At 50.6% G+C, this 27,953-nt stretch overlaps 1 protein-coding gene across 8 annotated transcripts in view; it reads left to right on the top strand.

The window, feature by feature from the left end:
- The window catches only part of ABLIM3 (actin binding LIM protein family member 3), a 101,695-nt gene that overhangs the window by 47,148 nt on the left and 26,594 nt on the right, over nucleotides 1-27,953 (top strand). For all 8 annotated transcript variants that reach the window (XM_028527868.2, XM_036014372.1, XM_028527870.2 and 5 more), the window contains 4 exons: nucleotides 818-930; nucleotides 6,653-6,779; nucleotides 10,674-10,767; nucleotides 17,243-17,330. In XM_028527868.2, the coding sequence (XP_028383669.1) occupies nucleotides 818-930; nucleotides 6,653-6,779; nucleotides 10,674-10,767; nucleotides 17,243-17,330 (422 nt within the window). The remainder of the gene's footprint in view (nucleotides 1-817; nucleotides 931-6,652; nucleotides 6,780-10,673; nucleotides 10,768-17,242; nucleotides 17,331-27,953) is intronic.

The following is a 27,953-nucleotide window of genomic DNA, read 5'->3' on the forward strand; positions in this document are numbered from 1 at the left end:
ATCCTGGATTCGCAGATTCACCAGAGGTTAGCACAGTAGGGTCCATAAAGTATAAAATTCTGTCAAGCCCCAGAGAGATTCAGTGCCTCCCCAAGGTCATGCCAGGTCCTTTTATCATGAGTCAGTGCCTGAACTATGAGGCAAACACTGCCCTGACTCCTGCCCCCCAGCACACCCTCCGTTGGCCCACGTTGCTAAGACAGGGGCAGTAGAGCTACTGGCAGCTCACATCGGGTTGTGCTCAGAGTCTGTATGTATCACAGGCATCCCAAACTTCATGTGCAAGAGCAGCTGAGCGATGGGACCGACAGTGTGGGGATTCTGAACGCAGTTCTACTTAGTTAGGGAGGCAGGCCACGTATGAGCTGGAGACCTCTGAGCTGTGGAACTCAAACAGCACAGAGGCACAGGAGGGGAGGGAGAGGTTAACGGACGACTTCTAAACTTCCTGGATAGTGGGAAGTTCGAGTATTGAATGAGTTGTCTTAGACATACATGGATAAATCAGGTTGGAATAGAAAAAGTCCTTCTAGGGAGAAGGAACGGCTCTACGAGGAACCACTAACCACTTTGTTCTACTGAGGAAAAATGTAAGCTCGACGAAGTGCCATGATTCTCCCAGCATTAAAACCATGCAAACAGCCCAGGCGGGCCTCTGGTCCTGGTCCTGGCCCTAACTGGGTGGTCAGTCAGCTTGGCCTATGATGGCACTTCACTTTATCTGGTGCGGTGAGCATGTGTGTCATCAGGTCACCAGTGGTGGGCACAGAGCCCCTCCTGAGAAGAGGTATTGAATTTGTCCCCCGTCTCCTTGCAGGAAGCCTTTCCCCATCGGAGACAAAGTGACCTTCAGCGGGAAGGAATGTGTGTGTCAGACGTGCTCCCAGTCCATGACCAGCAGTAAGCCCATCAAGATCCGAGGACCAAGCCGTGAGTCCTCCCCCTGGGCACCTCCCTGTCTGTGGGCACTGCCTCCCAGGGCTCCCTCTCCCAGCTCCGTCCACGGCTTCTGCAGGGCTGGAGGGAAGTGGGGGACGTTCCCACCCTGGAGGACTTCTGAATCATGACCCAGTTGGCATGCAGCCCAGACTGACAAGCTTCCCTAAGCACAAATTCAGGGAGAGCAGCTGCCTGACTATAAACAGTGATGGCCTGTGCCACTGGGTGGGGCTTTTCTGCGCCAAGCTGGGCCCCTGATCTTATCTCCCCTTTGGATCCACGTGCCCAAGGGCACCCCATCAGAGCTGACCAAGTGTTTGCCACCAGCCGTTCTCCATTTTTATAAAATCCACTAAAAAAGAATGCTCAGACATGTCTTACAAAAGAGAAAATATGGGAGCAAACCACAAGGGCTGTGCTAGCGTCTCTTAGAGCAGGTTCTGTGGATCACTGCATCAGCTTCACTGCAGAACTGGTAAGGACACAGATTTCCAGGCCCACCTTGAACTTATAGGAAAGAACCTAGAAATCTTCATTCTTAACACGCTTCCTGGGCAATTCATTCCCTGTTCCTAAGATTCAGAGTCACCATCTCGGGATTAGGGAGACATCTGCCACACTGGTAAACGTTATGTTTTGTCACTGAACCAGAGATTTGGGGGAAAACTGAGGATCAGGAGTGTGCCTTGGAACAGCCATTCTAATTTGTGGAATGTCCATTCCATTCAAGTGTGTCTGGCAGTAAGATGTCTAAATCACGGTTCCCAGGCACTTGTCAGGCTGCTGACGGCATGCGCCCATGCACACACACGTGCACACACACACACACACACATACACACGGCCCCGGCCCCCAGCATCAGTAAACCACGCTCAGCTCCAGGGTTCTTCCATGTTACATGATATTCGTTGGCCTTGTCAGCAGAATCGATGAAAACCCATTAGCCTCCCATGCTGCATCACTGTGTCGGCGCAGGGGGCTGTCAGCCACGCAGCACCAGCAGAGTCAACATGCTGGAGCTGCCTCCTGCTGCGGTGGGTGGGCATAGAACACCCTGTGGCAGCAGGGCTGGCTCCGGGGGGCCCCACTGGAGTCCCCCCCAGTGTTGTGAGCTGGGGAGAAAGACCGTGGGAAGGCCCCCGGCCCCGCCCTTCCTTCTTCTCAGTCAGATCGGATCCATATGGCCAGCCCTTCCTCTGATGTCCTTGGTGATGCTCAAAGCAGGTGCTGCTCTGAGCAGGTTTTCATTTCAAGGGCTGAGTGCACACACTGTTATGTTTCTTAACTACTTGAAAGCATCGTGCAGAATGACAGCAAAGCCAGGATGCTGGGAGGCAGGACCACAGCCCCGTGACTGATGCTGCTGAGGTGCCTAGAGACCAATGGAACCGCTTGTGAGGCAGCGGATGGAAGCTGGGAGTCAGGGGCCTGCCAACCTTCTGGGAGATGCAAAGCAGTTATGGAGCCTCCCCGAGGCTCATCTTTGTAGAAAGCAAATGTATTAGTATACAGGAATCAGACTAACATACATCACAGTGTGTAAGATGCTCTCTAAATATAAAATGAGGTATGCTGTTGACTTAGAGGTTTAATCTAGAAGCATGTCAAGGAGAACTGAGGAGAAGATTCCCGAGTCTGTTGTTATTTCTCTCAGCTTGTGTTGTGTGTGCTGTGTGCATCAGATTCCAGGCAGGTGGGAGATGCCCCAGCTGAGGTGGGAGCCTCGTATGTGAGAGTGTGCTCCATCAGAGGCTGGCTACTCTGCCTCCACCGTAATTCTGCAAATCAGGGGCAGAGGAAGGTGAAGGAGAACGAATAGTGGGAAACAAGGGAGCCCATGGGCACTACCCTGGGAGGAGTACCCAGGACCATGGCTCATCTTGTTACTCACCAAGTCAAAACATCAATTTGTGGATCTACTGAGCACATACTTCGCAGAAATGTTTTCTGCCCGAAAGTTGTCACGGTCCATGCTGCACATCACTAGAGGGCATGTTGGGAGGTCTGCTGAGTTCCCAAAGGACAGAGGGAACAAAAATCAGATTCTAGACAGTGCTTAGATGAGGAGTGTATCACAGGAAAGGAAAAAGGAGAAAAAATGGTATATTTTTGATGTACAGGAATGTGAAGTCTTCTCTCTGGAAAGTGAATAAAGACTTTCTGGGAAAGCAGGAGTAGTATCTACTCAAAAGTGGTTAAGAAGAATACTCAGGAACTGTTAAGGGAAAAAATCGTGTAACTTTCCATAGACTTCACTGACAAGAATCAGCAACGGTAGCAGCATCACCACCACCATCACCACCATCACCACCATCACCACCAACACTATCACAGCCATCCTGATCCACCACAGCCACCACCACATCACTGCTGTAACCATCAGTACCATCGCCACCATCACTGACACCATCATGAACGGCATCACCACTGCTCACATCAGTGGGCTGTTATTCATGTCGGGCCCTGCACAGATCTTACTGAGAAAAATCGGCAGCAATAGCAGCATCACCATCACCACCACCACTGCCAACATCACCAACACCAGCACAACCACCAACATCACCACCAATACCACCATCCCCACTGTTAACGCTGATCAACTGTTACTATTATCAGACAATGCACTAAGTTTTCTACATATAACATCTCACTTAACCATTACAACTCTATGAGGGAAATAAGAGTAATTGTTTTACAGATGACAAAAATGAGACTCAAAGAGCATAAGTAACTTGCCCAAAGTCACACAGACAGTAAGTAACGAAACTGGGAGGAGAGCCCAGGCAGTTGGCCCTGGAGCCTATTCCCTTAACACCTTGACCAAAGACACGATTTGTGACTGGGAAGGGGTCTGCCCCTGGATCTGTTGCCTCAAACAAGGTAGGGAGCTTGCTATGACTCACATCACCCAATCATTTTTGCTGATCTAAGTGAAATGAATGAAGTAATAAAAAAAAACTAAAAATGGCTGGCTGGGGTCTTTAGAGACCTCAATAAACGGAGGGATTTGGGAGGAGCAGGTGGCGGCATCACACCTTCTGCCGGCCGGAGGCTGTAATTTGGAGTACTGAGTTAACATCTGAGGGGTGGACAGCTGACTCTGCAGAAACCAGCCAGGGAGAGGGTGTGGTGATGACACGAGACTTGTGGGCTCCTGGATGGGGTGCCTGGGGCTCCGCCCATGGCCAAGAGTGAAGGGAAAAAGAAAAGGGGGGAGAGGTTCTGATAAATAGGAAGCCAGACAATGGAGAACAGATAGCTTGACATGAAAAGAAAAACTGCGTGGAAGAGCTGCCCCAGAGTTCTCAGCAGGGTCCGCGGGCCTTCTCTGCAGCAGGGGTCCTGGCCCCAGGTCAGAGGTTGGAGAAGGCAGACACTCTGGCTTACAGACATGAGGACGTGGAAGAATAATAATCATGAGAGCAGCCGCATACTGGGCACATTTGTCCACGCACTGTGCTCAGTCCTTACAGGCCTGGTTTCAGCTCGCCTTCACACCAGTGTTACAAGGAAAACACTCAGGTGAGGAAGCTGGGCCTAGCGGTCACACAACTATTAGCAAGTACGGGAGCTGGGATTCCCCCCTCTGCCTGTGAACCCCTCAGTCTAAACTCTCAACCCAACCTCTAACCACTACACTGTGCTTCCTCCTAAATTTTACCTTGAGGTGCTCAGTTCATCCCAGATAGATCTCTACAACTTAGAGAGGTGGGACTCGTTGCTAGAATGTGGCCATGAAATGATGGAGCTCTTCAAACAAGTTCTTTTTTTTGGAGAGGGAGAGAATTGTCTTATCAGCCAACAACATGCCTACATCCATGGGATCCACCAGTGAATTGATGAGTGGATGGCCATTTCAAGCAAGGAAAAGTGAAGTGTGAGAAATGGAGAATAAGAGAGGAATTATAGTTGTCTTTAAATATTTGAAGGAAATGTCATGTGGGGAAAGAGGTAGCTTACTCTTGGTCATGAAATAGAGGGTGTCACAAGGAGTTGGGTCTCAGCTCCATATGAAGAAGGTGGTCCTGACCATCTTGCTTGTCCAGAGGCAAAGTAGACTTTCTCGAAAGAGCTGAGCTGCCCTTCCGTGGACGTGACTAAGCAGAGGGTGGTGCCCACCTGTCAAGAATTCTGTAGATTCCTGCACTGGGTGAAACTGAGACCAAATGGCTGTGAACTCTGAGCCCCTATGGAATTATTTACCCTATTGAGGAGCCTCTGGAGACAAGGTACAGTATTTGTGGCCTAGAAAGCTAGACCAGACACCTGAACCCTCAGGTTCCTCTACGCCAAGTGTGGGCAAGTCACTTCAGACTCCTGCGTGTCCTTAAAAGGAGAAGGGGTGCCTAACCTCTCTAAACTCTTACATTCTGAAACCTGCAATTACTGGAATGGGGATTGAGGAGTAGATTTATCCCAGGAGAAAAGGAAGAAAAACAAATAAACCCCAAATATTTTTCCAGCCCCCCTCTGAAAGCCTGGGACTTGAAGCCTTTTGCAACTGAAGATGGTCCCTCTAAGAAACGTTAGAAAGGGGCTAAGTGGCCAAAAGGCAGGTGCTGTGGGAGCTGCCTCACCCACCACTTCATCAGGGCCAGACCGACCCGCAGCCTGCAGCGGCACACCCCCGCTTCCTGGACACGCCGACTCATCACCCTCTCTCCCAGGCTGGCTCCCAGCTGGATGTGAGGCTTCCAGCCAGGCTCTCCCAATGTGGTGTGCAGTCCTTCTCCCCGCTGCTCCGAAGCACGCTCTTGTCTTGTGGCACCAAAAGGGAGGCTTGTCCTCTGGTAAACTTTGCCCCATGACCCTTTCTTCCTCCAGAGTAGACCATCTGATTGGCTAGGCCCTGATTTCCAGCATCTCCCAAGTACCCTGGATGCTGGCTCCATTTCCTGCCCCTTCCCAGACATTGGTTGACCAACAGACAGCCACTGGGCTCTTCACATTCTTTGGCCCCAGTACACGTTCCAGGGTGATGGGAACGAAGAATAAGGGCACCTGTTTGTTTTGGGTCAGTCTCATCGGACTTTTTCACCTTTCCCGCTTGGGCAGACAAATGTATGCTATTTGGAAGTACATGGGAGAGGGGCGAACATGGTAAATTCTATCCTTTGCCTGGGTACTATAAGCCCCACTCATTTATCCTCATGCTGAGCATGGTGCTAGGCAAGAGAATAGATTGAACCACAAAACTTAGACAGAGTCCTTGCCATTGAGCATCCAGCCTAAGGAAGAGGAAAAAAAGATGCTAAGCTTGTCTCCTGGAGCAGTGCTTCTCAGACTTCATTGTGAACTGAGATCTTGACAAGAGGCAGCAGGTCTGGGTGGGCCCTCGCTGCTGCGCGTGTGCAGGCTCCCAGGTGCTGCAGGTGCTGCAGGTGCTGCAGGGCCCCAGGTCCCGGGCAGCAGCAGGAGCTTGGTTAGCTACATAAGAGCAGGCCAGAAGTAGCGCAGGGTCCTCCTTGGATGAACAGAGGTCAGGATGACAAGCAGGGAACTTTCTGGAGGAACCCTCATACTACTGTAGAGAGGCCAGGGCTCCGGGGGCTTGTCTCTCACCCAGGGGTGCTGTGGACAGGTGCCAGTGCCAGGGTGGGAGTGTCGTGGGAAAACGTGTTCATAGAGAGGTGCCCTTGACTTGGGCTTAGATGGTGGCAGTGGCCAAGGAGCCCGGGATGCTTTGCTCAGCAGCGTCCTCTTGTGTTTGCAGACTGTGCTGGATGCAAGGAGGAGATCAAGCACGGCCAGTCACTCCTGGCACTGGATAAGCAGTGGCACGTCAGCTGTTTCAAATGCCAGACCTGCAGCGTGATCCTCACCGGGGAGTACATCAGCAAGTGGGTCTCTCTCCCCTGCCTTGCCTGGCTTCCTGGGCCTCTGCTGCCCACCAGACTGCCCCATCTGGCCCTCGCCTGAATCTCTCATAGCAGCCCCCCTCATTTCCATCCAGCTACCGCATTTCAGCCACAAACAGCACCTCACCCACCCTTGGGCCCTCCCACCATGTTTCCCTTGTCTGAGATGCTCTTCTCCCTTCTTCTCATGTTCCTTCCCTCTCTCTGGTCTTGGGACCCGCCTTCTCCTCAGAGGTGGCCTCTTACCATCTCTTACCACCCCCAGCCCCCCAGTACTGGCCCTCACAGCACCCTGTTTTTTCCCTTCATCCAGGATAACACCATTTGCAATTATATTTTATCCAAATTAACTTCTCAATGGTGATAATAATATTAGCTACCACTGATGGAGTTTTTATTATGTACTGGGTACTTACTCACTGCTGTCTATGAATTATCACATTAAACCCCGTATCTGCCCTTATGAGGTACTTACCCCCATTTAAAGGCTGCAGAAACTGAGGCTCAGGGGAGTAAGTAACTGGCCCCGGTGATGATATTTAATGTGTGTGCTCACCAGGGCAGGGACTTCGTTTTGTTCACTGCCACTTTTAGCTCAGGGCCCAGTCCACAGTCAATAATGCAGCTGTTGAAGGGATTTAATCAAGATGAGAGATGATGAGCACACCAAGCTTTCAGGAGAGAGGGCCCAGCTCCTAGTGACCTCCAGCACTGGACAAGTCCCCTCCCTGTGAGGCCTAGTGACCACATTTACACACTCAAGTACCTAAAAGAAATTATGGCCACAGACACTCACAGCTTTGATACTTTATGGCCCAGACGCTTCCTAGATACCAGTCTCTGGCCCGATGCCAGGACATAGCGAACAAGTCAAGTCCAGCATACACGCTTTCTGTTGTCAGGAGAGCTGGCATCTAACAGGGGAGACAAGATACATGCGTAAAGAACTAGGACCCCAGGGGATGTGTAGTAGGGAGCGCTCAAGAGAAGTTGTACTCTTGGTGACCTTTTTGCTCAAAAGTGACAGGAAACCTAACTCAAATTCACTTAAAAGCAAAAATTGAAGTTCACTGACTCATAGCAATGAGAAGGCCAGAGACATACTAGCTTCCAGCATGGCCGAGTGCAGGGGCTTATGAGATGGCATCAGCACTTCAGCGCTCATTCGTTGTCTCTCTCTCTCTCTGTGTCTGTCTGTCTCTCTCTCTGTGTGTGTCTCTCTCTCTTCTCCGCTTTCCTCTGTGTTGAATTTATTCTCAAGCAGGCCCTCCCCAAGTGGTAAGATGACCAGCAGCAACTCTAAACTTTCTTTCTATCAGTTTCGCTAGCCCAGCACAGAGAGCCCTCTTTCACAAGAGCTCCAGCAAAAGTCCCACAGCTGCCTCTTACTTGGCCACCCTTGGGTCACACTCCCATTTCTGACCAATCACTGTCCCGGAGGATGTGACCCCGAGAGCCAGAGAGCAGCCCCTCTGTGGCCCCAACAACTGCAAGTGAAGAGGGTTGGTGAGGCACTGCTACCAGCAGAAGGGGAGACGGATGCTGGCCAGACAGCACTGGTCTGTGTCAGAGCTCCAAGGGAAGGGCTGGGAATGTTCAGGGAAAGGAGGGATCACTTCTAACTAGCAGGAAGTGGAATCGAGAATCTGTGAGAGCTTCATGAAAGATGGTGGTGTCTGACCTGACCTTGGAAAGGGGGATAAAATGTGAAAGAACGAAAAGCTTGTAGGCAGGAAGGCCAGCCCAGGCAAGGGTAGGGAGGTGGGGGACACATCCATCCTGTTTGCTGGAGCTCAGGCGAGTGCTCAGGTGCAGCAGGTCCAAGGCTGCAGAGGTGAACTGAGGTGGCATCGCTGAGACCATATTGAATGCCATGTTAGTAAGATTTTAGCATTCCCCTCTGTGCTTGCCAAGTAAGGAATGCCCTTAGTGAGTCGTCAGCCAGTCGTCCCTGAGTCCTGGAGCCTAAGTCAGAATTCTCTGGGGGAGTAAGGGTTTGCTCAGAGCTCCTCTCAAGGGGGCCCAGCCTGACTGCCCACCACACCTCGGGCCTCTGCAGCCGAGCTTGGGACCCTTCATCCATCCCAGCAGAGCGGCAGGGAGTTAGAGAGACTGACTCTGGCATTGCTGCCCAGGTTCAAAGCCCAGGCTGCATGACCTCAGCCGGACACTTAATCTGAGTCTCAGTTTCCTCATTTATAAAAAATGGAGATAAGAACATGACCTACCTCATAGGGTAGTGTTGTGCAAAGGGTCAGAGATCTGTGCTTCATACCTAATAAGCACCTAGTAATATTATTTTTATTTGCTGCTTCTTTTTAGAATTATGTATATTTCAAATTCCCTAAGGCTTTACCAATCCAAATGAGGTGGTGCTGGCATTTACACCCAAAGTTGGCTGGCTCTTTGTTGCTACCTCCTGATGAATGACTTTATCCCCCTGCAGGGTCACCTCCCATGCCCACAGAGGGTAGAAGGACTGGAGGGGACAAGGGAGGTTTGTCTCACAACCTGCAAACAACAGCCTCACCTCCAGGCCTTGCTGGGCATCGGTCCTCCCTGCTGCCTCCCTTTCAGGAAAACCCCAACTGCCCTGCTGGCCAGGGCGGGCTCCCAGCCACCCTGACAGCGCAACAACTTGGAGATGGAACAATGGCACGTTTGTCCCTTAGGTGTTTCTGTGTGTGAGCCAGTACTGTTACACCCAAAGTGGGAGAATGTCCCTCTCTTCTCATAGCGCTTCAGAGATGTCAGCAGGTCCAGCCCTTGGAGCCAGGGAGGGCCCGGAGCTGAACTGAGCACCCGGATGTGCCCAACCACCTCCATGTTGGCCTTTGAGAGCTGAGCCCCACATGTCCTCCTTGAAGACCCCTTTCTGTCACCACCACGGGGGTTCCTTTGCCATTTGCCGAGTGTTCGCTACAGGCCGGCATTGAGCTGAGCCCTAGGACACACTGGAGTCGTGTCCTTTGATCCTCATGAAAAGCCGGCCGAGAAACCAGACCACCTGGGTATGAATCCAGCTCTAGGCCCAACGAGTTGGCTCTTCTCCTCCGCACGATGGAGGGACTGACCATTCCGACCTCACAGGGCTGCCTTAAGGATCACATGCAATAACCTCTGTAAAACACCATCAGAGGGCCCGCCACACACCAAGCGATACACGTCAGTGGCTATTAGTCGTGGGGTGGGGGGGTAGTATAAGAATAATTAACAACAGTCTTGTTACAGCCTGACAAGTTATAAGCACAGGGCAAAAACGGAGTGCAGAGGAGGTGGGTGGGAGAGGTTCCCGTTACCTACTGACCCAGGAGCGCAGTCACATGGTTCTTTCATCACAGGTGAAATCCTTGATTAGAAGAGCCCTTAAGGACATGCAAAATATTGATCATATTGATTACCTCCTGGTTTTCCTGGAAGAGAAACTGGGAGGGGCTGGTAGGGGGAATCAAGACTTTTTCTTTTATGCCTTTGTAATGTACCAAAGGCAAATATGAATATTATCTATGGTAAATAAAATAATTCTTAATACATTTTTAAATAACTTTTTAGAAGAGCCCTTTGGGGCCAAGGGAAGAGAATGGGTCAGGAGAATGGATGGCGAGGGGGAGGAAGGAGAGTGAAAGAGGAACGCCTGGCCAGCAGCAGACCAGTGGTTCCCAGGCACGCTCAGGGGAGTCGTCAAAATGCAACTTCTTGGGTCCCCATGGTTATCTGATTCCATAGATCTGAGGGCTGTCTGGGGAGTTCGCACTCTCAGTGAGCTCTCCAGTGCTTCTAATCTTGGCCCAGTCCCCCTCAGGTACAGGCCTTGGAATCTCCACATCACCCCCAGGCCCCCCAACTTCCTCTTCTTGTGTGGATTTCCTCTTGCAGGGATGGCGTTCCATACTGCGAGTCCGACTACCACTCCCAGTTTGGCATTAAATGCGAGACGTGTGACCGATACATCAGCGGCAGGGTCTTAGAGGTGAGTGGGTACAAGTAACCGTGCAGATGTCTGAGCGGGATGGCCTGTGGCTCCGAGAAAATCATCACTGAGGATGAGGAAAGTCACTCCACTCCCTTCTCCCCCCTCCGCCACTTCCTCTGCCCCGGGTTAGCTTGCTACTTGACCTTCAGCATATAACTTTACCTCTGCGGGCATCCCCAAAATGAGAAGCTGGACAAAATTATTCCTAGTTCAAAAAGACTGTGATGAGAATATGAGTAATCTATGAGACGCAGGTAGATTACTATGGAGTGAAAATTATAATTTTCTTCCCAACTGTGCTAGAGGATGGGAGCATTTTTTTTTAAGCACTTGGTAAATGTGCTGATTTAAGAACCAGTTTGTCTCGCAGCCTGCTCCCTAAGCCCTTCTCTGGCTGGTCCATCACCATGGCAACAGCTCTCTTCTGCCTCCAATGCACAGCTTGCTCTGCCAGTGAGAGACAACCTGCATCACCCTTGCTGAGCCCCTGTCTGAGCTCCCTGTCCACTGGCCTTCCTGGCCTTCCTCCCCACACCTGTGGGCCCAGGAGTCATCTGTGCTTTCGGACCACCTACCTTAATGAATTAGAAACAGGAAAGAATTTGGTGTAAAGGAAAAACAATAGCCTAATAGCAGGAACAGTTGGGTTCTAATATTCACCCAACTGCTGACTCATGCTCGGGTTGTGGGTGAACATCTTTGCTTTTTTAGGCCTCAGTTTTCTCATCTGACAGTGGCTGGGGGACAGCACACTGGGTCAGCCCTTGCGAGCATTCTGACAGATGTGGCCAGCTGGCTGTGGTTATGTGGAGTCAGCATTGTGTGAGGGAGGACTCTACAGCCCCATCTGGGCTCAGTAAGACGCATGACCAGGACAGGACTCTCTGAAGAGATGTATTGGAGCTGAGCCCCAAGGATGAGGATGCCACCAAGTGCAAAACTAGACAGAGGATGAGCTTGGCCCATTCAGGGAACAGGGGGAAAGGACAGTGTGCTATGGAAAGCCACTGGGAGAGTTTTAACCCAAGGAGCAACATGGTAAGATTATGTTTTTTAAAAACTGTAGGGAGTCAGAGAGCATACAATAAACAAATGCACAGAGCTGATATTGAGCATTTCCAAGAGGCACAGGAGTGCAACATGGAAGATAAGCCATGAAACAGGAGCACAGGTTTCTGAGGGCTCAGTACCGGGGTGGGGAGTTTGTGCACAAATCACTTGGCCACAGGGGTCTGTGAAAAGACCTAGCAGAAGTGACCTACTTAGAGCTGCACCTTGGAGAGGATGGACACGTGCTAAATCTAAAGGAAAGAAACTGGATGTGGGAGACCAGTGGGGAGGCCATGGCCTCACAGGAAGGACTCAGGAGGTACAGTGACGGTGGAAAGGCCAACCACCCTGCCTCCACGGTGACAGAAGTTGAATTCTAGTAACTCTGCAACTGTGAGGCAATTGGTAGACATAAAGATGGAAAGAGAAGAAGCCAATGGTTGCACCGAAGTGTCAAGCCTGGATGAGAGGAAGTGTGGTTTGCCCTCTGCAGAACCGGGGGAGCGGCAGGGAAAGAAGCTGGTCTGGGCAGAAACACAGTGAGTTCCTTTGGGACCAGTTGTGATCAAAATTCCAGGAGGGTTTCAAGAGGGCAGTCAGAAATGTGGATCAGAGCTCAGAGACAAAGTTCAGGTCAGGAGGGACCAATCAAAAAAGGCTTGGATTTGCACCATGGGAGTCATCAGGATTTTGGAGAGAGAGGGAGGGGCTGAAGGCAGCCATGGGAGTTAGCGGCTTACAGGTGGCAGAAGGAGACTGAGGAGTTACCGGACAAAGAGGGAGGGTGGTCAGGGGTTGGGGGTGGAGAACTGGGCAGGGGCAGTGAGAGGCCACTCAAGGTCACTCCGCATGGTGGTCAGATTCTACAGAGCAGTGAAGGGCTGTGCCGGCTGAGAAAAGCTGTGGCTGTGGGGAAAGCTGCCTGTGGGAGGACCATGTGCTGGGTGTGCGGGGTGGTGGAGGAGAGGTGTCCAGATGGTAGTGGGGTCAAGGGTCAGTGGGATGGGAGACCATCAAAGCAGACTTTCCTTTCAAGGAGGAAGGAAACTTTGATTACACACAAGGCCACACATGGGCGTTCGTCCCAGCACTTCCAGGCTGCTCTGAAACTGTCAGCGGTGGCCCCTTCCCTGCCTGTTGCTGTCTTCCAGCGCCATGGCAGCCGCCTCTTCTCAGGAAGCGGCTGTGACTGCGTTTCCATTGATTCCACTTGTCTGGGCTCCATTAGCACCTTGGACATATTGATTTTTTTTTTCTTGGAGCTAGAAGAGACTTTTAGCAATCAACAGTTCACCCTCTTCATTTTACAGATGAGAAAAGTGAGCCCCGATACGTGTGATGCTTTTCCAAGGTCATAGGCAGTGTTTCTGGTAGAGAGAGAGCAAAATCTGGCACCCCCAGGCCCCTGTGTCCCACACCACAGCCCCCAGCTCTCAGCCTCTCGGGGTCTGTGAAGTGACGTTGTGTCATGAAAAATACATCGTTGGAGTGACACAGACTTAGATCCCAATTTCACCACGTGTAGCCGTGAAACCTTAAGCAAGTCATTCTCTCTCTGAGTCTTAGAGCCTTTATTCATCGATGGAGAATACTATGGTTATGTAACTCTTCATGGCAATATATATATATATATGTTTTTTATTTCACATGAACATAATGTATATGTTCGTGTGAAACAGCAGAAAATGCATGTATATCTGCTTCTGGTTCCTGGCACAGAACACCTGAAACCCTTGTAATTTCCTAAGCGATAAGAGCACTAGAAGCAGCTTTTGTTCTAATATTTGGTCTTTGATTCCTGACACCGAGCTCCTAAACCCTTTGTAATTCCCTGGGAGATAGGAGGGCCTTTGTTCCAATGAGGTGACTCTTGGTGGGCCCCCAGATGGAGGGCCCCTGACTGGTCTCCAGATGGGGTCCAGCCACCAGAAAGACGAAGCCGTGATTTGACGCTTGGAACTCTCAGCCCCACCCCCACCTCCTCCCAGAAGGGGAGAGGGTCTGGAGATGGAGTTAATCGTCCCTAACTCAGTGGCCTTGCCTAAGCAATGAAGCCTCCAGTGTCCCCCAAGGACAGGGCCCAGAGCGCCCAGGGCAGTGAGCACGTGGGAGTGCCGGGGGAGTGGGGCCCACAGAGGGCACGGAAGCTCTTTCACAGACCTTGCCCCATGTATCTCTTCCATCTGGATGTTCACCTGCACCCTTTATCCTGTCCTTCTATAATAGATTGGTGAACATACCCATGGGTTCTGTGAGCCATACCAGCAAATTATGAAACCCAAGTCGGCTTGTGAGCACCCCTATTTATAGTCAAAAGCACAGGGGATGACCTAGGACTTGAGAATGGTGTCAGAACTGTGTGTCAGGGTGGGGGGTCAGGTTTGTGGGACTGAGCCCTTAACCTGTGGGGTCTGATTCCCTCTCCAGGTAGATAGAGTTTAGAATTGAGTTTAATTGTAGGACACCTGGCTGATGTCACAAAGAATTGCTCTATGGAGGGAAAAAATACCTCACACATCTACAAGTGTGGTAGTAGTGTGAGAGTAAAGGAGACACACACAAGTGTGTTTTTCCTTTATAGATAGTCAGGACTTTTTTTTGGTTGCAAGTGCAGAAATATACTCAAATGACTCAGGCGAAAAAGAAAATTTATCAGCTCCCATAATAAAGAGCCCAGGAGTAGTTCTTCCTTCAGGCACAGCAGGATCCAGGGCTCAAACAAATGCATTTGGACTACCTCCCCATCTTGGCTCCACTTTCTTCCCTGTTGGCTTTATTCTCAGGAAGGCTCTCCTTCATGATGGGGAAGCTGAAACACTAGTCAGTCACTCCAGGCTTACCTCCTTCTCGTTAGCCAGCATCCCCAGTGGACGGAGAGCTTCTCTTTCCTAATAGCTCGACAAACACCCTGGGGCTGACTCTCACTAGACAATCCCAGGCTCATCCCTGAACCAGCATCTGGGACCAGAGTTGGAATAAACTTACTGGTGGGGCCAGCCCCACTTAACCCCAGGGGCTGACATGGGGAATGGGAAGTCCCATCCAGGAAAGGCCTGCTGCTATTTCTGGAAGGAGGAAGGATGTTGGCCAGGAATAAAACAACAGTTGCCCACTACAGGGCCCAGCGCATTGCGGGGTACACAATAGGCACTTAATTAAATTCCGTTTCCCCTTCCCATGCCCTCCCCAGGCCACCCCCACAATCCCTTCCTCAGTGACAGAGCTGCGTGCGCTGAGCGCCTGTCCCACTCCTTCCCGCCTAGTCTGTGCCCTCGCCAAGGAGAACCACACACCTGTGCCCCTGTGCTGCTTTTCCTGACTTTGAGGGTGGTTCGGCATCCTCTCTGACATGGCCCCATTTTTCAGGTGCTAGATCTTCACCCTGTTTCTTCACTGTGTTCATGACTTCCGTTTGTTAACAGACAGAAGATCTCGTTTTGTCTCACCAACTTGGTCTCCCTGTGCTGGAGCCAGCTGCTCTGGCAGCCCCCCAGACCCACCCCACAGCTGCCCCTCCCCCCACTTCAAGTTGTTTCCACACCACCCACAGCCAGGGTGCTCAGATGGGCGCAAAGCCTCCTTCCTGGGGGCTGGGTGGCGGGGCATGACATTTAGGAAGATGCCAAGCTGCAGCTTTGCCAATGTGCTCTTGCCACCCTGGAGAAACAGGTCTATTATTCAAGTGAAAAAGAGACGGAAAGTGGGAAGAGGCCACCAATTAGGCCAATTCCCCGTGTCGTGGTGCGGGGCAGCCAGTGCCGCGACATCCCAGCTGCGGGGAGCGGCAGGCTCCCTCCAGAGTCTGCACGCGGCCTGCTGTGATGATGACAGAGATACTCTCCCATTGCCGGGGCCACACAAACCACCCAAACTAAAACAAGGAATACTGGGGGGTCTTTTTTCTTTTTTAAAAAAATCTGCCCTTTTCACATTCTTGCTAAGTATTTAGACTAAACCAAGTATTTCCAGAATAGGCAAGCCTATGCCCAAGCACCCCCCACCTCCAAAAAAAAGGTTTGGAAATAGGCCTTCAATTCAGTATTACGCAATTATAATTTTTTAATTGGAATAACTCATTAGCATCAGACCAAGTGATAGCTTGGGTGTTAGGGAGGCGACTTAACAACCTCCCCCAATATCCATCAATTTCCCCCCCCAAAAAAACCCTTGCACCAACATGCAAAACATACCTTCAAAACAAGCCCCACCTTGTAACCCAACCACGGTACCACGCCCCTCCCCTGTGGAAATCCTGGAGCTGCCCCTGAAAGGCCCCAGGCCCACCCAGCCCTCTTGGCTGGGACGGCAGTGTCACAACCTTCTGCTAGAAGCGAGGGCTGGGCTGACGACTGGGCTGGCGACTTGGAGTCCAGCTCCAACACTGCTACTGGCTTCAGGGACACCTCAGGTCACAGCCTTCTCCGAAGCTATTCCTTCTCCTATAGGAGAACCTGCACCTGCAAGGCATTTTCATTTTTGCTTTAAATGAGAGCAGAGAAGGAAAGTGGGAATAGGGAAGAGAGGCCAGCCCGGGGTGCACAGAGCGGGGGGCGGGGGGGTGGAGGCACCCAGGCGCAGCAATCACAGGAGCGGCCTGCGGGTCAGAGACTCCCAGCGGGCCCTGACTCTGCAGGTCCCTTTATTTGTCCACTGCGTGCTCCAAGTCTGTCCTTCTCATGCCACTCTCACCATGTATGTCATGCCTGTGGACCCCAGGTACTCTTGCTTAACGAATACTTCAACTTGTCTTTAAGTTGGCTCCTTAAATGTAAGAAAACTTGAACTTATATAGCATAACAGGAAAACCAGGATCGCTTACCATATTGCTTATAACCAAAAAAACTAATATAGTTCTAGCTAGATTCTATTGCTGTGGAGGCTCCAAGTCTCACACCTGTTCTCATTTTTAAAAAGGTACATTAGTAAGGTTGGGATAGATGTTAAAGGCATACTGCACCAAACTGGTACTTTCTCCTTGGGGAAAAAAAAAGAGGTGTTTTTTTTTCATTGATCCAATGTTATTAGATCCTGGGTTCATGTGCTCTTCAAAGTCATCTGCTGTCCCACTAGTGGTATGGGCCCCAATAAGGGGCCCGTGCTGGGATGTCCTCAAAGCAAGGACATCCCTTATCTGGAAAGGAGGTGGGACCAGTGGCCTCCCAAGGGCCTTTCTGCAGCCAGAACAGTGCTGCAGGCATCCAGCGAAGTCCCCTGCACTGCCATAAGGGACCCATGGGGTGGAATTACCAAGTTTCCGGGGTAGACTTTTAGATAGTGCTGGACTCCCCTGGGCAGACTCCCATCCAACCGCAGAGCCATGAAGACACCACACTAATGTGCCCAGGAAATGTTCAAACCCAACCTGCCCCAGCGGGCAATGGCCCCAGGTCTGACCTCCTATTTCTCCTCTTTACTTCCGTAGGCAGGAGGGAAGCACTACCACCCAACCTGTGCCAGATGCGTACGCTGCCACCAAATGTTCACTGAAGGGGAGGAGATGTACCTCACGGGTAAGCAAACCCGACACTCTGTAAGGCATTCCGCACGCACGTGACTGGAAAGGAGATACAATCTCCTTTTATTTCAGTGTTACCTTTGCTTTTGGCTTATCCTCAAATTTGCGATTAACTCGCCCCTCTCTGGGTGGCTGGGGAAAGGTGCCGGTGTGGCTAATGTGAAGTGACATGTAATCTGCCTTCCATCGCTGCGCGCCTCCACCAGCTGCTGGGCTGGCCTGCTTCCCTGGCAGCGCTCTGAGCGGGCTCTGCCGGCCCTGCCCGGGGGTGGGAGGTTGCGCTGAACAAGGCCAAGGGGTCAGAAGACCTCCGAGGGACGCCTGGGCTGCAGAGCATCTGCAGCATCTCCCCTCCCTTCTCCTCACACCCCTGGGTATCTCACACCAGGCCGCTGCCTGCTCTTTCCGTGGACTCTCAGGAGGCACAGAAAGGAATGGGAGAAGAACAGCAGTCTCTTGGAAGTAAATTTGGGCTGCTTTCCCTCCACCCCTTCCCAGCGCCCAGCCCTCTGGCTCCAAGATTCTTGCTACAGTCTCCTAATGAGTCTCCAGGCTCCGTTCAGTCCTCCATCCTCTGCCCAGTCCATCACCGGGGGACATCACAGTGTTATTCGCCCAGCCCTGTCCGAAGGTCTGCGGGGCCCCTCCTTACCCACCCCTGCACCCGCTGCCCTGCAGTCCAGTGGGGGTGAGTCACAGTCCATCATCACACAAGTTAGTGTCACCCTGGAAAAGTGTTATGAAGGGGAGAAGTACGGGACAATGAGAGCACAGCACGGGGGTGAGGAGGGGCGTCAGGAAAGGCTCCCAGAGGAAGAGCTGGGACCTGGGATCTGAAGGGTGAGTGGGTGTTAACTGGCCAAAGAGGGGAGGAATGGGGTGCATCAACCCGTGGGGACAGAATGCGCCAAGCTCTGAGGTGGGTAAAGAAATGGCGAGTGTTGGAGCCCTAGGGGAGCCAGTGTGGCTGGGGTGCAGAGGTAGGTGGGCAGGGGTGCACCAGGCCTGTCTCTGTGGCTGGCCTGGTGTTCAGCCTCTCAATGAACTCACAGCCCGCATGCCTCTGGGTTTTGCTTGCATGCCTTGTCTTCAATAGAACAGTTGTCTTCCCCTGCCCCCTTTGAGAACCCTTCCATTCTAGACCCAGTTTAGTCACTACGTACTTCATAAACCCCCAGGTGCCCCCGACCTCACCACAACCTAACACACTCCCTCCTTCCTGACTCCCCACACCCCTTTGTTCACACCTGGTCCCCTCCAGCTTGCATTAGAGTCTTGGCCGCTCCCCCAGAGTCCTTGCTCCTGACGTGGGCCCCTCAGCCCTGACAGTGGCCCCACAAGCTCCTCAGGTGTTCATTGTTGGCTGAACCGCTATGATCAGCCATCTCCAGATGTGCGAGTAGCTGCCTTGGGGAGGGGTGAGGGCCCCTCTTTCCCGTTTCCCTACAGTGCAGACCTAAGGCCGGGCAGGCGATCGCACAGAGTGTGTCTTCCTACCAAGCTGCTTGTAGCCGCAAGCACTCAGGTCCAGGAGTTCCTGCAAGATGGAATGAGTCCCTTTGCCTAGGGCAAGGTTTCTAACCATGGCACGGTTGACATTTTGGGCCAGATAATTCTTTGGTGTGGGAATTGTCCTGTGCATTGCAGGGCATTTTGTAGTACCCCTGGCCTCTACCGATGAGATGCCAATAACGTACCCCCTTCCCACTGTGAGAACCAAAAACCTCTCAGATATTGCTAAGTGTCCCCCAGAGGCAAAATTGTCCTGTTACGAACTGCAGGCCTGGAGCTATTCAACAGAATCTCTTACCATCTGCTCAAAGGCTGGAGCAGAAATTCCTGTGTTGAATTGGGCTAGGTGTCCATCCCTAAGACGCTGTGACTCTACAGTTTACCAGCACTTGTATGTATAGTCACACAGGTGTTAGAGGTGGGAGGATCTGAGAGGTCACTTGAGACTGTAAGGTAACAACCCCCATTATTTAAAAGGGAAAGTGAGGCCCCAAGGGAGGAAGAGAGCTGTGTGAGAACCAGAGCACCTAGGGGCAGAGCCAGATTGGCCTTATAACTCCCCCTCCAGGGGTCTCTGCATCTCGCCTCCTGGGACCCAGGTCTTGGCTGCTCTCTCGGGTCCCTGCAAGGGCTAGACCTCCCCCTTCCCGTGAGCATCGATCCCTCAGTGCCTGGGTCCCTGAATGGTTTCTGCTGCAGGACCCTGTGCTACATGCTAGGAAGCCCATCTGAGTCTCTGCAAACAGCATGATATCTTTATGGACCCTGACCACCTTGGGAATCTGGACTTTGCACTTGGCTTGAAAATTTGTTGCGTGGTATGCCTCTCCCCCCTTCCCTGGGGAACGTGTTTCCTAGGGTTGAGACTGCCTCCCCATCTACATCTGCGGAGTAATTAACATCCTTACCTTCCTGCCTGAATTTCCAATCCTAATCTTTCCCCATTTGGTACTTTCAACCCCAGCTCCACTGCTTCCTAAGTCTTGACCTTCAGCAAGTCTCTTAACTCTCCGAACCTAGGCTTCCTAGCCTGTCAAGTCAGCTTTTAACAGTCCCTGCATAGAGAGGTCTGCTAAATTCCTGACCCGTGGTAACCTCTTAGTTCATTCATGGAACAAATATCTATTGAGCACCGCCTGAGCGCCCAGCACTGCAGCAGTGAGCAAGTCAGGCGAGCTCCCTGCACTCCTGGGGCTCCCGGCTTCAGGAATCAGCGCTTTCCAGGCCCTGCTTCTGACCAGAGCTTCGCGGAATGCTGAAAGAGTTAAGTGGTGCAGTGAACAGCTTTGTGATCATGAGAGAGATCACAAAGCCTCGGGCATAATGCCTCCAGGAGGCAGGAGATATTCTTGGTGAGGAAAAAGGCCTGTCACCCTCCCCCTTAATTATCCCCATCCCTACCTTCCTGGGTCTGGGGAGAGTGGGAGTAATTGCAGGGCCTTCAAGGACCTGACTTGAGAGATGCTGAGTGGTCCTGGGATGAGGGGGGCGAGGCTGTCCAATGCTCAAGTCGTGCTACTTGGGCTGTGGGTGTTTGGAGGAGGGGTGTCAGCCACAGGCGGGGGAGGGGGGAGGGCAGGTTCTGCTGCTCCTGAGAGCTGGGCCTGTGATTGGCATGGACACTCTCTCTCGGTGGGGCCCCAGGACTGGAAATGATATGCCCCAGAAATGGCAAGAAAACTGTCCTCCTAGGCAGCACAGGAGTGGTGCAAACTGGCTTAAAGCCAGGATTCTTGGGTTCAAGGGTCAGAACTTTTGCTAATAGCCTGTGACCTTAAGAAGTAACTTCTTTCTCTGGGTCTCTTCCTTCACCTGTAAAATGAGGATAATTACAGTCTTTCATTCATACTGAGGCCCTGCCGTGTGACAGGCTCTCCGTGACGTGCTGGGTGCTCAGGGGTGAACGAGGCAGGTGTACTTGCTTCCAGGGTGAAATGTACTGTCAGGAAGGGGAGACAGACTTGACTCAAACAACAGTGCAAATGTTCAGTGACAAGCTGTGACAAGTGCTGTGAAGGGGGAATCTGGGAACAGTGGAGCGTGTTTTAAGGCTCCTGATCCAGTCAAGATCTTGAAAGTGAGTAGGAGGTGGGATGGTGAAGAGGGGAAGGAAGATTGTAGAGACAGAGAGAATAGCAGGTGCAAAGGCCCACGGTGGGCGGGAGCGTTGCATAGCGGAGAAACTGAGGCAGGCCCACACACCCAGTGCTCCGAGAACAAGCACACTCAGAGTCCTTGTGAATACTTGGGGAGATGACTGTGAGAGTGCTGACACGGGAGAGGCCGTGCGAGGAAGTCTGCAGGGCGCATAAGCCCAGCCTTGTCGGTTCTACAGCCAGACACTGAATGCACGGCGCTGGCAACTGGGCCCCGGGAGGTTCTCTTGGCCACTTTGTTGTGCTCTGCTTGATGTGGGATGGCTTTCTGAAGGGCTCTGGTTGGGAAAAGTCTGACATCTGTCTGGGTGAGCACCTCCAAGGCCCCAGGAGACCAGAGCAAGTTTCCCCTTATTTAAATTCTGTTGTGCATTCCGTCTTTTGTAAAGATGCCAAATTTCTAATCTGTTTGTTGTCCAAACCCTTCATCTGGGCTTGACCAGGGAATTAAGTCCCTAATTTAGTGCAGCAAAATAACAGCCGAATGCTGCAGGTTCCGGGCAACGCTTACACAGAGTCACAAAGGTTACAGTGGCTGGGCCAGTGGCAGTTTCTCTAAACCCAAAACGTGGTTCATGAGAGACTTTGCTCCTCCTCTAAATGTGCCTATACACAGGAGAAAGGGGAGGTAGAATTTTTTTCTCTCCTCCTGTCCACACTAAATGCCCCTGTTCCAGGGACCGGAGAAAAGAGTGACACTGGAAACAGGTGGTCAGCTGCCCATTTAAACAGGTCCCTTTTATCATTTGTGTAGTTAATTCATCACACCAGCCAGAAAGTCTTTCATGAAATCCAGGGGCAAACTGTGCTCTGCCAAGGGAAGTGTTATAACAAATTATAGGCCCTGCTAAGAATAATAATAGGTAAAATGCCATCAGCTGATATTTGCTGAGCACTTACTATGTGCCACACTAAGTTTTAAATGCAATATCCCATTTTATCATCTCAACTGTGTGAACCAAACAGCAGTATCTGCATTTTAGAGAATAAGAAAGTTTAGAGAGGTTTATGTCCCTGGGCCAAGGTGAGCTAGCCTATTTTGCTAGGGTTTGTTTAAGTCAGTTTTCTTTTATTTATTATTAAAATCCTTAACCTGTTTCACAGTTGGCCTTCTGAACTCGATGAATCCCCTGAAATAACTTGCCAAAGTTTGCATGTAGGCGTGTTTCTTTAAGCAGAGGGTCCTAGCTTTCATCCAATTTTTGGGTGTCTACAGCCCAAAATTAAGTGAAGGGCCTTAGTTCTGTGTTAATGCGAACCCCAAACAGTGCTCTGAAAGCCTTCTTTGATAAGTACACCAAACCCTGCTCTTGCATAACTGAGTCTGTTTCAGACCGCATGTTTTTTTAACAGTTCAGATAGTGCAAGGTCCTGGCACCAGGAGGTGTGTCTCTCCGGCACAGTCGGATCGGTGTTTTGCTGGGGCCTCATCGTCCTCTGACAAGCACAACAGAGGAGGCTCACGGAGCTGCAGGCATTCAGGAGTGGTGTCGCCCATTGTTAGGGATCGTGAGGTGCCGGCCCTCAGTCGTAACCTATGCGTCCCACCACACTTTAAAAGGCACTAGCGTAATATTGGTTGCAATAATTTACTAATTTAGCATTGTTACTTTGAATTGGATCTCTCTACTGACAGCTTAGGTTGTAGGAGTTATGCTTAAAAACTTTAAATCTTATGTTTTCCCATCCTGCTATAATTTAAGATTCTTCAAATATATCCTGCTACTATGCTAAAGTGGTATTTCCTAAAGTCTGACTCTACTAATTAAGCATATTTCATTTTAGACAGGGTATATTTTAATCTTTAATGAGCTGCATTTTTTATTTTTAGGGTTACCAAACATCTTGAATCCTATAATATTATAGCACGGTAGTTTTAGGTTTGTATTTTAAAGTCTGTGTCCAACTCGCCCCTCCCGAGCTGCCCCTGACTCAGGACGATGTGACCGTTTTCTTACCAGCTACGTGTCACATCCACTTCACCAGCCAGTTTGTCCATGTTGATCGAAATTAGGCCCAGAGTAGCAATTTCCCTGGTTGCTTCCTCTCTTTTCTGGGAAACGAAATTGCCTGCTGGGCAAGTCAAGAACCTGTCAGATACTGGCGTTTTGGCTCAATGAGATGTTTTATTAGTCTGGACTTTTTAGGTGGCAGAAACCCAACGCAAACAATATTAGGAAACAGAGGACTAAACAGCTCACAGAACCGAGAAGCCCAAAGCAGCGGCACAGCTGGGTCGAGAGGCCCATGGGGTCAGCAGGTGGTGGCTCTCCCTGTTGCTTTTTGTGTGTGGCCTCACGCTCTCCTGCCCCAGACTGGCTGCCTCCATGTGGGGGGACGAACGGCTTGGCCAGCCCCAGCCACAGTGGGTGCAGAGGGGCAGCGTTCCCTGCAAGCTTCAACAGAGACACACCAGAGAGACTCCAAGAAGCCTGATTTCAGTCATACACCCACACCCAGGCAGGGCAGGGACAGAGCAAGGGACAGAGCGAGGGACAGGGCGGCCAGGCATCTCAGCCCCCTGAACCCCAATTTGCCCATCTGAGAACAGGAGCGATCCCAGGCCCCGTGTCACTGAACTGCTGGGAGGGTTTAAGGAGTGAATGCACAGTGGAGGCTTAGCACAGGGCCCGGCCCCACCAGCCCTGCCGGTCTGAGCTCATGATCAACAGCCAGGAATGCCGAAATGGTGATTCCCCGTGGTACCATGCACTAATAAATGCTGGCTTTTTAATAGTATCACCATTATTAATAACACTTAGCATATGTGCTCATAAATGCTGTTATTATTTATCAAGATTATTTTTATCATTATCATGTTAATTAACATTATTGTTTTTTAATTAAGTACTGTTGTTATAAAGTATATAGCATAAGGGCTGGCATAGGCTCTCTCTAAATATTAGTTATAATAATAACAATAAGAATACTACAAATACTGAGTGCCTGACCATACTAAGCACTCGATACATTTCGCTGACTGTCCTAATGGGTATTTTCAGCAATTACTGTTTCCGGTGAGTTACTCGGTGCCGCCATTCTCCTTTCCTCACCCCACTTCATATCCTCCATGGTAACCAGCTTCATCGTAGCTAAGCAGGTTTGCCCCTCAGCCTCTTCATTAAGCTTCAAGCGCTCTTGATCATGTCAGCTGCAGGCAAGCTGGTCTTCTCCACTTCTCCCGAGGTGCCCTCATCCCTGGGCACAAGCCCAACCTCCCAGAAGGGCACGCTGGCAGCCAAGTCAGGCTTCTGCTTAGTGACTCCACCTGCACAGCTTGCTGCAAGCCCCTCACTCACCCAGGCCCCAGCTCCGGGAGTCGGAGAAGAAACACTACCCACCACAGGAAAGCAGCCTTTCCTTACTGCTTTCCCCTTCCCCACACTGGATCCTGGCAAGCAGATTCTCGGTAGGGGAGGGAAAGTAATAGCAACAAAAACAACTAACTCTTCCATCGTGCCCACCCAAAGGCAGGCACCGTTCTAAGTGCTCTGCGCGTGCAGTGGTCCACTCTTATCTGCCAGGCACGCGTCCAGACACTCTGGGCGTCTGAAACCGCGGGTAGTGTGGAAACCTATATATACTATTTTTCTATGCATACATACCTATGAAAAATTCATGAAACATAAAATTAACCATTTTAAAGTGTGTAGTGATATTTAGTATATTCACAGTGCTGTGAACTACCACCACTAGCTAGTCCCAAAAACATTTCCCTCTCCCCAAAAGGAAACCCGTACCCATCATGCAATTGCTTTCACCCTAACACCTGGCAACCACCAATTTGCTTCCTGTTTCTATACATTTACCGATTTGGGGTGTTTCATATCTATGGAATCATATAATACGTGGCCTTTCTTATCTGGCGTCTTTTACTTTGCATGATGTTTTCTAAGTTCATCCATATTGTACCATGTCTCAATGCTTCATTCCTTTTTATGGTGGAATAATATTTCACTCTATGGATACACCTCACTTGTTTATCTGGGCAGGGATTTTAAAGGAGCCATCCCAAAGTCCTAGCAAGTCTATGCACAAAGGTGGTGCTGCCCGCAGAAGGCAGAACTCAGAAATTTCACCCTACTATGGCCAAGAGAAATCCAGGGAAGAAACCTGCTGTAAGGGAACAAGACGACGAGGATTAGGGATTGAACAGTCAACCGCCTGCTTTAAACTGCTGAAGTGAGGGAGCAGGGCCAGGAGACAGCCAGTAAGGAGGGTCCCCTGGCCACCTGCAGGATCTCAGAGCATTTACATTCAAAGATATTTAAGAAAACACTGTGTGGCCCAAACAGAACCCTCAGTGGGCCAGCTTCAGTCACTGCTCTGTGTGTAACCCCAGAGAGGCATTCTGGGAGACCATGGCACCAGCTTCAGTTTGGGCATGAAATATCCACTAATGCAAAAAAATGGAAGAGTTGGCAAATGGAATTGCAGCGTCCAACAGAGAGGTGCGTGGGTTCCCAAACATGAAGCAAGGCCCAAATGTCACAGGCGCTGTAGCCAGTCAGATAAGGCTGCATGCTGACGCTGCTGGGGATCACGAGTGGCCTGAGGATCTGGTGCAGGGACAGTTTCAGAGAACGAGATCTCTATCTCCGACTCAGCTGATGCAGAAATGGCTAATCCTTCACACCCACAACCTTTACAGACGGTTTTAACTGCAGAACCTGGAAATGTGGGTGACAGTCTTCAGTGACTCATGGAACCAGGAGTCGGACAAGCAAAAAAAGTGTTGAGTTTTTACAGGAAGTTAAAGAGTCCTGTCTTGTAAAATTGATTTCTTTATCCCATGGCATCCCAAGGGAACAAATTTGGAGTGTTAACCACTATGTAGCCCTGCAGCTCTCCAATTTACAGTGATAAGTCATCTAGGGAGCTTGTGCAAAGTCACAGATTCCTGGGGCCCACCTTCAGGAAATTGGCTATAGGGGCACCTCTGGAGACTCAGGAATCTGCGTTTTACCAGGCTGCCTTGGACAGGTGGTCCACGAGTCACACTGCAACACACCCCAAGCTACTGAATATTCTTGTAGACACTCAGTCTGAAATCGTAGCTGTTGAATCAGAGTCCAGATTCTACCACTTGTCCAAATCTCTGAGCCCAGCTTAGCGAATTCAACTGGCCTAAAACAGCATATCACGTTTCTTTTGTTTGTTCCTTCACTCCGTGTCTGTTAATTAAGGATCTGCTGTCCCTGCAGGTATATCTGTAGATAAGATAGATATGAATCCTGCTGCTTATAGAACTTATATTCTAGTCAAGGTCACTAGATAGGGGTAAATAATTATCTTTCTTATACAGAGAAGCCTGTTAGGACGGAAACATGAAGTACCCGTGGTTGGGAGGGATTGTAAACGTCCCTGAGTGTAAGCACCACGTGATACACTCTTCAACAAGGCCCCAGCTGAGCGCTCGCACACCCAGCGCGCGCTTAAATACTTCCAGGGGCGGGAAGCCCACTTGCGGCGTGAGCCCATTCAAACTTCAGGCGTTCAATTTTCTTTCCTCGAAACTTTTTCCTTTGTTCCTCGTTCTCCTTTACAAGACATGGTGAATTAATTCATCCCTCTCCCCACAGAGAAGCATTCAAATATTTTTTAAAAATCCTTTTAACTCTTCTGTTATGGTTACCTCATCTTCTGGGTACACATCACTCTTTTTTTAAAACACAAATGCAGGAACCAATCAGTCATTCATCTGTTTCTTCATTAAACCCACGTGGGCCAGACACTGAATTAGGCAGCGAGGATAAAGCCCGTAGAAGAGACTAACCTCCCCTTCACCCTGGATGTTCCCTTTCTGTCAATGCCGCACTGGAGAGCTATTAACCAAAGGCAGAAGTCAGCAGACTGCAATTCGTAGGAGTCTTCATGAACAAATCGTCTTTCCTTACCTTCATTTGTCGAAGTTTATTGCTAACTACCAACCAATTCCTCCCCTCTTTAATTTAAATGATAGTCAGCCAACTCCCAAACTTCTTTTTTTTTCATATTCAATTATATTCTCTTTCTCCCTTTCGATTCTCAGCCCTCACATCTTACTAACCTGCTTTCCCATGTGCGGAGTGCTGAAGCCATTTGTGGCTCAGCTTTATTTCAGAGCAGATATGCCTGTGACACAGAGAGGCCATCTCATCTGACCCTCTCTTCCCACGTGATTTCCCCCCACCCCCTGTGAGAACTTGTGCCTGACCCTTTACCTTTCCTATGCCTCTTTCCTTAATCTCATGACCTCAGACATCTGTGTCCACCTCGTCCACTTCCTACAGTGACCTGAAACATGTGCTTCCTGCCGGAGCCCCAGTGTAAACAACCGCTCCTGGTTTCAGCCGCAACTCACAGAGGGCCGGAAATGCTCTCTCTGCTAACTCCCCGAAGCAAGGGTCCCCACCCACTGCTTTGTAGTAGACACACCCTGAGGTTCTGGAGCGAGCTGCAGACTCAGAGTCCCCCTACTGGGCTCTGGGAGCCGCTGCATTTCACGTGGAAGGATTAAACTCAAGTGGAATCATCAGGGAACACCCAAGAACGCCAGCAAACAAGAATCTAAGATCCCTATCCCACAAACGACAAAATGGCCCTAAAAATAGAATTTTAGAGATAAAGATAATGTCCAAGACCATCCAAACCCCAGCTCGTTGTTATTCAAATGAAAAACCTGGGACCCACAAGGAGGAGGTTTTGGGGCGGAGCAGAAAGAGGAACACGGGGCTCCCGACTCCAGGCCCATCTTCCCTGCCCTGCACTCTCGAGTCTGACTGTTCAGCCTTAAACCACCCGCTGTCACTCAGCCAGTCCTCCAGTCCTGGGGCTCCAGGCAACAAACCACAATGGTGAGTGTACCCTAAAACAGTCAGACAAACAAATGCCATCTGGGTGCTCAGGAATCTAGCCATTTGCTGGCTCCTGTCCTTCGAGGGCTGGTGACAAAAGGAATGGCACCAATG

The sequence above is a fragment of the Phyllostomus discolor genome, chromosome 13 (genome assembly GCF_004126475.2).
Source record: "Phyllostomus discolor isolate MPI-MPIP mPhyDis1 chromosome 13, mPhyDis1.pri.v3, whole genome shotgun sequence".
Lineage (NCBI taxonomy): Eukaryota > Metazoa > Chordata > Mammalia > Chiroptera > Phyllostomidae > Phyllostomus > Phyllostomus discolor.